Consider the following 10484-nt stretch of genomic DNA (forward strand, 5'->3'; position numbering starts at 1 on the left):
CAGATTCATTGGGGGTTTCCTTTGTCTTGATCACAAGTCAAAGGGATTATCCATTGGATGGATTGTCTCCTTAAGAAGTTAGTGACACAGGGGACCCAATTTACGTGGGGTTCTTGCATGTTGGCCAACCTATATTATGACTTGCACCGAGTAGTGTATCAGGGATCAACTGGATTATCAGCAGGGGTTATAGTTCTCTAGATATGAGCCTGGGAGCATCTTCCCATCACATGACTACTGGCAGATAGAGAGAGACCTATAGGTAGGCCTTATGCTTATGGATATCCAAGTACTATTGTCCAATGAAAGTTGGGAAAATTGGACTATTGGTGATGAGCACTGGATGACCTGGATACAGTGATATGGAGACCCTATAGAGATTGCAAGATCTGGCTAGAGGATGCAGTGGAGATGCCTTATGTATTCTTGACTTAGTACCTGATTGGATCTACACCCTATGTTATCAAGAAATTCCTTTGCATGAGGGTGCTGAGACAATATGACATGATACAGGGGATTCCACTAGGTACAACCCACTATGCGCGCAAGAGACTTGATGTGGTTGCTTGGGGGCCCACTATTTCGTATGAGCAGGCATGTGCAAAGTACCTATCAATGGGGTCGCTAGATTGGGACTATTTACTAGGTACCATAGATAGCGGGATGACTAGCGAGTATACTGCATATTTTACTGCACACAGGTTCCTAGATTGATGTGTCCTGATGAGCCAAAGACAACTTTAGATGAGGATGATGAGAGGCCATGACGTAGAGCTTCTAGACAACCAAGGGATGGTGGGGTGAGAGGAGGTGGGGGTGGAGATGATGGGAGAGTGGGAGCCAATTAATGTGCTATTAAAATTATGGTTAGTTATGTATTCAACATTCACATATAATGAGACAACAAAACATAAATGGAAAGCAAATTGAAAACTACATAATGAAATCAAACCATGAGCCTTCCTTGAGATGTCCCATTTTCCTCTATTTTTGAGGACCTTGAAGGTGTTGGATTGTTGGCTCTCAGCAATCAATGACCTCCAAAGTGGCAACTCAAAAGTTGAGTAGCTATTTGATCATGATAATGCAAATGCACGAGGTTAGGATGATTTGATGCATGATTATAACTAGGATTATTGATTAGCTAAAATGAGGATTTAAGCTACATGATTTGATAATCGAAACTAGGTTAACATGATAAAACCTATTCTAAACATGCTAGTATTTGATCTAAAATGCTAATTATGTTAGATGATACGATGTAAAATTCCTATAATAACAATGCAATAACTATGAATGCAAGGGATATTTATTGCTCCAAAATGAGGGGTATTTATAGGAATTCCAAGGCCGAAGTTGAGGTGGTAGGAATCGATAGTCTGGATTTGATACGAAGATATCAAGGGCTAAGATTGAGGACGTTGGAGAAGAGGCTGGAGGAAGGGACACATGTCATCTTTGAGGTGACGAGTGTCCAAGAACCTTGCTCATGAGAGGGCAAGTGTCCAAGGGAGAAGACATGTGGCAAAAGTGTCATGTGTTTCAAGGAGGAGATATCCAACCCACAAGAGGTTAGAATAAAAGAGGTTAGGATGTGCAAGATAGGATAGGGTTAGTTAAACCCAAGATTAGATAGAATGGGTTAGGTTAGGTGGTGGTTAGGTTAGGTGGTTAGAAGTTAGGATCCATGTGCTCATATTTGAATTTAGAAATTCAAATATTAGAAAAAAGATAATTAATCTCAACAAATTAAGAATTTTTTAATCTTAATTAGGAATTAGAAGAATTGATTAAAATGAGGGGAGGATTAATTAATTTGGAATTAATTAATCAAAGGGGGATTATTGAAAGAACTATATAAATAAATCTCTTAGACTTATTTACTAGTAGATGAACAAGGAAATTAATCAGTTTCTTGTGAATTCAATAAATTGGAAAGGGGGATTAATTAAATAACTACGTATTTAATTAATTATCTTCGTGACAATAGGTATCTGTGTGGTTTTCACCTGTATAGAGTTTGTCTGGGTGTCAGTCCTTTGTATATATGTCAGTATAGTCTTAGGCATCCTTGGTGTGGCTAGTGGTTGTCATGTTCCTTATACATTTGTGTCATCTATCCATACGTGTCAATGAGCCTCATTCTTTCGCATCAATCAATTGTGTCATCAAGATCATATCTCATCAGTTGGTTCTTAAACAATTATCCTAGAGAATCTTTGTCATCTTGATCATCCTAGGTCTTTTGTAATCCTATCTTGTCCACTTTTTATACAATCATCGACCTGTGTAGGATGTATCCTTCCTCAATTCAGGCATCATTCTCTGGTTTGTCAGTTATTCTTTTGGAAAAAGATGTTTTAGGCACTAATGTTGTTGTTGATGCTTTTTGATATTTTTTTATTATCTATATGGGCTCCTTTGTTTTCACCGTGGTCGCCATGGTTATTTTATATCACAGTGTGTTATGAGTGTTGGAACTAGGGGCATGGTCTTATTTTCTTGTCTGTGTGTGTGTGTTTTTTTTACGTGTCCCTTGTTGTTCCCCTGTGAGGTCTCGGCTATGTCATGTTTTTGATTAAAGTAAAAGCAGGTTTTGAAGGGGCCCGAAACCCTTTACAAAAGGACCTTACAAGATAAAATCATTAAAAAACCAGGAGAAACAAACATTAGGAAAACCAGCAAAATAACTAGAAAAAACCAGCTAAAAACCCCAAAAAACCAGCCAGACCCGACAAAAGGAACTAATTTATATTTTTCAGGGCATTAGCCAAGTTACTGCTAATCCCATACAGGTCTTTGATATTATCCCTAAGATTAGGGATATCCTTAGCAGAAGCAACAACAACTTTCTTAACACTCGCTCTAGTTCTCTTTGCTGCTCCACCAAGTGTAGCTTCCCCACTTCCAATCTCGATTGCATCTTCATCCATGTCGAGGTCCACCACTAGTTTGGGAGAGATGGAGTTATCTAAGATCTTCAAAATATCCTCTAGGTTCTTTGTAACATCAGACAAGATATTTGGGATAATACCCAACAGGTTTTTCATTGCCACTTTCCCTTCTTCCAGATAGTAAATCTGCGTTGCCATTTTTTTTAACTTTTTCCTCCATATCCTACTTCCATTGCTTCTAATCCCTATCATCTTCCTTCCTTTTCTCATCCATCTATTTCCCATTTTTTCCAGGTTCTTCAATAGTTCATATGTCCATCTGTCATAACCCAATCTAGCCTAAGTGAGTTTTTTAAGGTTATCCAGGAATAACCATTTTCCAGCGCTTTCCTTATCCTCACTCAAACTATCCTTAGCTATATCCTTCTCGGGTTCCTTTTTCTTCTCCCTCTAAGAATTCAAATCTTTTTCCTCATTATCCTTATCATCCAAATCCACCATAGGTTGGCTGTTGTCGTTGCCTAAGCTAGCACTATGAATTGGGCTATCATTGTCGGACTCGTTCTCACCTTCTTCATCCTCTACACCCACATCCTCATCTTTCCAACTGTCCTCACTCTCTGACTCATCTATTTCCATTTCACTACCCTCTTTTCCAATTTCCTCTATGTCATTGTTTTCATCATGGTCTTTCATCCCAGTGGCACTCTTGCTTTTTTTTCTAGAAGTAGCCTCCTCCTTGCTGGGTTCCCCTTCCTCCAGCTTTCTCTTGCCTTTCCCTGGAGAAGCGGATAACTTGTTATTTTCCTGCATGGCAAGGGTTTTACAATGCTCATAAATGAGCAATAGGAGCCCACAATGGAGCACCGGATTCGAGGGATTCTTGCTGTGTTTATTGAGAGACCTAGAAAGGGACCTGAAGAGATAGTAGGGCAGAGAGACCCTTTTCTCATGCCCGAAGTGGTTTAATAACACAAAGTGATAAGTGTGGGCCCTGAAAAAGTGGCCCTCAACAATTATGTATTCCATTATGGCATTCAAAACCCAGCCCCAGATTTTCTTGATATTTGAGGCTTCACAATAACCCCCTGTGGCTTTTCCAATTTTAGCTCTCTCCTTTTCCTTACGCAGGAAAAGATTTACCGCATTATTGGAAACTTTAAGATCTCTAAAAAAATTGAGCCCTGAGTGGGGCATACCTATCAAGTCGCGATGAGGTCCGCATCCAATTTGAACCTCACACCATAGATTTTAAAGGACCCATTACTCCAATTTTCAGAAATTTTGGAGACTGCGAGATTAACCCTACCTTTGTCGTAATCAACCAGCTTCTCCATGAAACTCGTTAGGGAACCTTTTTCCATCTTCGCCCAAAATTTTGACATATCCTTCCATCTAGATGTGTTTTCTGGTTCCTCCCTCCTTAAATCACCTCCCATATTCAATTTCAGACGTTCACCTCTGTTCTTCTGTGAACTCAAAACTTTCTTCCTGTTGTCTCTCAAAATTTTGAAAAATATGACCCACAAAGTGTGCGAAGTGATATTATATTTGATTGGGATTCTGCCACTTTTCCAAGTAATCGTTACCTTTCTATCAATGCATAAATTACTCATATAAACTATCATGATTATGCGGTCCTTCTTTCCCTGTAAATCTATCCTTTCTGAGGAGCTCTTTAATACTCATATTAATGTCTTCCCCATGCCAAATTGTTTGAGATTCGGAGTTAACACCTAGGTTCGCTCGACATTCTGCCACCATATTTTTCTCTCTAAAGGCATGTTCTATTATTATTACTTTAAAACTACCAATAATTTCCCTAGCTTTCAAAATAATGTTTTCAATGGACCACAATGGCTCAGTTTCCCCCTTTAAACACTTAATAATATTAAGTGACTCTCCTTCAAGCCATAATTTATCATGATTTAGGTTCTTAGAAATAATTAGAGTGTTCAGCGCAGCTGAGGCTTCAACAAAATGACTGGTTTGACTCCCCAAAGGACCAACAACCGCCACTAGGCAACTTCTAGCAAAATTCCGGACAATGCCCCATAATCAGCTTTACCCGAATTCCCCTTAGAAGCCCCATCAAAGTTGGCCTTTATCCATCCTTGAGGTGGAAAACACCACGCAAGACCTTCTCTGCTCTTCTCCTTACTAGATTTGGTAGTGGAAAGGTTCCACCTATCATTGAAGTCTTCTTTAGCAACTAGTCCATCATCAATACCATTGATGCATTCAAAGATACTCCTGTAAATTTTATCCACCACCACTTCAGGGTTGGCACTTTTATCCCTAAAAATCTTGTTGTTGCGCTCTTTCTAGATATTTCAGATAACATTAGGGAAGGTAAGTTTCCAAAGCTCTAGAATCTTTAGGTTGGAATTAGGGCAGTGCCATTGCTGCCAAGATTCCCCTAGAGAGTTCGAAAAAACCCAACTCATCTTCCACCTACTTAAAATAATTTTCCAAATTTCCTGGCTGAAAGTACACTGATGGAGAATATGGCAAGCAGACTCTTCTTCCCTGCAACAAAGAGATCACCTATTAGGAAAAACAAATCCTCTCTTTTGAAGGTTGTCCAAAGTTAATACCTTGTTTTGGATAAAGATCCAAAAAAGATATTAACTTTAGGAACTAACTTCTTATTCCTAACTTTAGCCCAAATAGGAATTTCTTCCACAACTTTATTTTGGATAGCCACAGTCGAGGACACAAAATACTTCCCATCTGGGGTTTCCCTCCATATCAAACTATCCTCTTTGTTGTCTCTCAGAATTTTAGAAGAAAACACAATCTCAAGAAACTTTAACCTCAGACGCTGCTGGCTAAAATCAATCCATTTCCCATTTCTCCAGTAATCTCTGACCAAACCCCCATACCTGCTTTTGAACCAATCTTTCCAATCATAAAGGATTGGAATTTCCTCCAGAGGTTTATCCATAATCCATCTGTCTTCCCAAAATCTTATACTTCTACCATTCCCCATATTCCACATTCTTCCAGTTGCAGCCCAACTTTTAGCCGATTGAACTGCATTCCATATTGCAGAGCCTTCAACAATAAAAGATTTATCGAAAAAAATTTCCTCAGAAGGTTGCATGTGAAGATATTTATTTATCCAGATTAAATTCCACTCTCTTTCCTCCCCTTTCATTCTCCAAATTTGTTTAGCTAATAAGGCATTATTCATAGAGCTTATATTCCTTAAACCCAGCCCCCTAGAGGCCTTAGGAGAGCAGATTTTATTCCAGGCAATAAGGGGAATTCTATTGTTGACTTCCACTCCTGACCAAAGAAACTTTTTTTGGATTCTTTCAATTGCTTTCGCAAACTTTCTAGGGGTTTAAACAAACTGAGGGCATATACAGGCAAGTTTTGGAGAGTGGCTTTGAGTAGTGTAACCTTGCTCGCTTGACTAAGGACCGCCCCTTTCCAACCTGCCAATTTGGAGTTGAATCTGTCAACCAACTTAATCCAAAAATTATCCGCAGACTTAATACAAAGGGAAAACCCCAAATAAGTAGAGGGAAGCTCAACTATTTTACAACCAAGAATTCTTTCAATCCTTAATTGTCTTTGAACAGAGGTATTGATGAAGAACGAAGAGCTCTTATCCCAATTAATTTTTTAACAAGAAGCAGATTCATAAATATTCATAACATTCTTCATATTTTTAGCTTCCCTAATGGTAGCTTCCCCCATAGTGATTGAGTCATCAACAAACTGTTCACGTGTACAAGTAAAATTGGAGGAAGAAGGTTTCAGTCCTTTGAGATTGCCTTCTTCCACATTTTTAAAAATAAATCTACCCAAACTTTCAGCTAAAATAGTAAACAAGATTGGGGAAATGGGATCCCCCTGTCTAAGACCTCCAGTGCTTTTGAAGAAACTTGATGGGGATCCATTGAAAATAACAACAGAAGAGGAAGTTTCCATCAATTGAGAGCAAAGCTGAATAACTTTTTCTCTAAATCCAAAGGCTTTCATAATCCTTAAGAGAAACTGCCAATTCACTCTATCATAAGCTTTTGCCATATCTAACTTAAGAAAAAAACCCTAATTATTAGCCACCGTGAGAATAAATATTTTCATGAAATAAAATAATGGAATCCAAAATCTATCTACTAGGGACAAAACCATTCTGCTGGGCAGAGATAATTCTGGGAAGAATATCCAGCAGTCTAGAGGTAAGAACCTTAGACAAATCTTGTAAACAGAGTTGTAGAGACCAATAGGTCTAAACTTTTTAAGAGAATCATTTCCAAAGATCTTCGGAATTAGGACAATGAAGGTCACATTCAGTTCTTTTAGAAGCCTTCTAGAACCAAATAATTCTTTAACTCCTTTACAAATATCAGTCTCCATAATATGCCAAAAAGATTGGAAAAAGAACATAGGAAAACCATTCGGTCCAGGAGACTTATCTCCCTGAAAAGAGAACACCGCCTTTTGATTTCCTGACTAGAAGGAATTCGGGACAAATGTTTATTGTCTTCCTCAGTCAAGGTAGAAGGAATAGCTTGCAACAAGAGGTTTTGGTTACTCATGTCTAGGTTATCCACTTCTCCCAGAAGGGTGCTAAAATAGTCCAGATCTTCCTTTCTTATATCATTATCCTCCGTTAAAATCCCTCTATTACAGGATAACCTAGATAACATGTTAACTGCCCTATGCTCAAGAGCAGTTAAGTGAAAAAACCGGGTATTTTTATCACCTTCCTTCAAGTACAAGACTCTTGATCTTTGTCTCCAGAAAGTCTCTTCATTAGAAATAATGGTGTGGTATTTAGACAACAAACCATTTTCCACAGACCTCAGCTCTTCAGAAAGCCCATCCTCTTGGATTTTATCTTGAACTTCTTTTATTTAGTTTTAATTTGAATTTTACTCTTGAAGATATCCCAAAAATCTCTTTGTTCCAAATTTTGATTTTAGCCTTTATAATATCGAGCTTTTTAGCTATTCTAAATAGAGTCGTTCCCTCAACCTCAGAACTCCACCAATCTGCAACACAAGCTTCCAGAGAAGGATGGGATAACCACACTTTTTCAAATCTAAAAGGGAAATTTCTCTTAGCAGAAAAAGAATTGGCAGTGAAAGAAATAGGGTAATGGTCAAAACCAATCTTGATAACAAATGCTAAAGAACGATAACCACTCAGGAGAAATTAAGGTTCTGTCTAACTTAACTTGAATGCGATCAACTCTAGTTCTTTTATTAGTCCAAGTATAGTTAATCCCTTGGAGATCCACATCCATAAGAGCTTGATCATTGATGAAATCCATAAGATCTTATTTACCATCAAGCTACAAGGGAAGGCCTCCCATCTTCTCTTCCTCTTTTAGCGAAGTATTGAAATCTCCCAGTATTATCCAGCTTTTATCAACAAAATTAAGTCTATCTTCAGCAAGGCTTCTCCAATATTTAGCTCTCCCAGTTTTGGTATTAGGTGCATAGACATTGGTTAAAACCCAGACAAAGTTATCCTTGATATGCTCAAGTTGCACAGAGTTCCTATTAAATTCAGAAATAATTTCCTTACCTTTAATAGTTTTTTGGTTCCAAAAAATCGTTGTTCCTCCAGAGGCTCCCTCCGAACTAGATCCTATAACTCTATTATTTTTAAATATTCTAATCCTTTCCACTTTATCCTTACATGTCTTAGTTTCCTGAACAAGGACCACATCCGGTTTATGATCTCTTATAATATTACGTAACACATCCTGCTTGTGAGGGGCATTCAACCCTCTTATATTCCAGGAAATTATCTTCATACTTTAATTGGGGATAGGGCTGACTCGATGGAACTCTGTGTTCCATCAGCACGATTCTTCCAACTTTCCTGTTCCCTCTGATGTTTTAGAGAAGGTCTCCCCTACTTTTTGTTTTGGCTTCCAACATGTGCCTTTTTCTTATTCTTGCTTCTAGTTGCGATACCTCCATTGGGTGCCTCCTTATTTGATTTTCCCTCTTTTGTACCAAGAATCCTAAGATTTCCTTCCAGGACTTCCATTTCCGCACTATGTGATGGGGTTTTGCATTGAAACGAATTTGGGCTTCCATTGGTTAATAGCAATAGAGGCTCAAGATCAGAAAGGTTAAAATCCTGCGCTTCATTAAAGTCTTCCTCAATTGCTTTTGTATGAGATGATGCAGACACATCGTCATTGGGACTTTCCTCTACTTTCTCCCGATTGACTGGCCCTACCTCCTGGTCCTCTAGATCATTTTTATTATTTACCTCTATTCTTTTCTCATCTTCTTTGGTACTTTCTATTTGATTATTAGAACAGACACAATCAGGGTTTTCATTATTACTATTCACATCCTTCTTCACCTCCTTTTCTAGCTTAATCACTTCCTTATCTAGATCACACTCTACTGATGGGTCTCTTTTTTTCTCTTTCGTTTGTCATTTTTGCTTCACACTACTATCATTCTTGTTGTTCTTACCCTTCTTAAGCGGACAAGATTTTGCCCAATGGCCCGATTTTTTGCAATGAAAGAAAGCAAATGGGAGCGATTCATATTCAATCACTTGGGTCCATTTCCCTAATTTAGATATAATCTCAATAGATTGGGGCATGTTCGTCATTTGATTAACATTTACACAGATGCGAGCAAAAACTAACCTTGATTTAGCTACAGTCATTGGGTCGATCGAGAGAAGTTCTCCAAAAGAACTCGATATCCCCTTAAAGACTTCCTCATTCCAGAATTTCAGCGTAAGGCCTGGGAGGTGCGTCCACACAGGCGCTGACACAAAAAATGACTCGTTGAGAGAAAGGTTTGGAGCCCATTTCTGTAGAGCCAAAGTTGACTTGTCGAACATCCATGGACCTTCACATAGAGCCTTATTCATATCTTCTTCAGAGTTAAAAGCAAAGGAAAAAAAAACCCTAGGCAACGCCGCCACATCCACTTGACCCTTTAGAACCCATTTCCTCCTTATAAAATTCCTAACAACATCAATATTAGGCCTAAAACCAGCGAATCGTCCGACTAATGTCATAGCTAAACTAGAGACAGTAAGATCTACCAACTTATCCGGAACAAAAATAGCAACCACCCCTGTAACTGGATCAGAAATATTTTTAACTTCCAGTAGCCCTATTTTTACCAGCAGCTTCACTCCAAAAAGCAAAGACCATTTTTTTCCTTACCTCTATCGTGTGGGTCCCCAGTTTTGGAATCTTTGTCTTCTACCAATTTGACTGTCTCCTTGTCCTCTTTTGTACCTTGGGACGCTTGTAAGTCTGCCTGATTGCTAGTTCCACCCCCAGAAAGATTGCCTTCCCCAGGGAATCCGCCATTCCCAGATTTGAAATTTGGGATTCTTGCTCGCCGCTCTCCTTGCCGCTCCGCACCCATTTTTTTAAAATTTCTCTTATCAAGAAAGCACAGCTATGTCATGTTACAATGGGGCATGTCTTCTGTTTGTGGTTGTTCTAGTATTGTTCCCCTCAGAGTCCTTTGTGACCCTATGTGATGCTAGACTCACCTTTTGTGTGTGTGTTTGTTTGTTTGTTGTGTCAATCCATGCATTGGTTTTGAAATGACCTTGGTTCCTCATACCTTGGTACAT

At 38.7% G+C, this 10484-nt stretch overlaps 1 protein-coding gene across 1 annotated transcript; it reads right to left on the reverse strand.

Annotated features, from left to right (window-relative positions):
- Nucleotides 1-3344: 3344 nt before the first annotated feature.
- Nucleotides 3345-10270, reverse strand: LOC131027733 (uncharacterized). The gene is made up of 3 exons (XM_057957829.2): nt 10138-10270; nt 9927-10009; nt 3345-3701 (listed from the first exon to the last, which is right to left on the reverse strand). Exons 1-3 carry the CDS (start codon nt 10268-10270, stop codon nt 3345-3347), a joined length of 573 nt encoding a protein of 190 aa, XP_057813812.2.
- Nucleotides 10271-10484: the final 214 nt, after the last annotated feature.

Source organism: Cryptomeria japonica, chromosome 10, assembly GCF_030272615.1.
Source record: "Cryptomeria japonica chromosome 10, Sugi_1.0, whole genome shotgun sequence".
NCBI classification, from domain to species: Eukaryota; Viridiplantae; Streptophyta; class Pinopsida; order Cupressales; family Cupressaceae; genus Cryptomeria; species Cryptomeria japonica.

What these genes read in the sequence shown, in the direction of transcription:
- LOC131027733 (XM_057957829.2), bottom strand. Translation starts at nt 10,270, where the DNA reads ATGGGTGCGGAGCGGCAAGGAGAGCGGCGAGCAAGAATCCCAAATTTC. An exon ending in AGACTTACAAGCGTCCCAAG is followed by an intron (nt 10,010 to 10,137) that starts GTACAAAAGAGG and finishes TGGTAAAAATAG; the next exon opens with GGCTACTGGAAGTTAAAAAT. An exon ending in ATAAGTTGGTAGATCTTACT is followed by an intron (nt 3,702 to 9,926) that starts GTCTCTAGTTTA and finishes CTTGCCATGCAG; the next exon opens with GAAAATAACAAGTTATCCGC.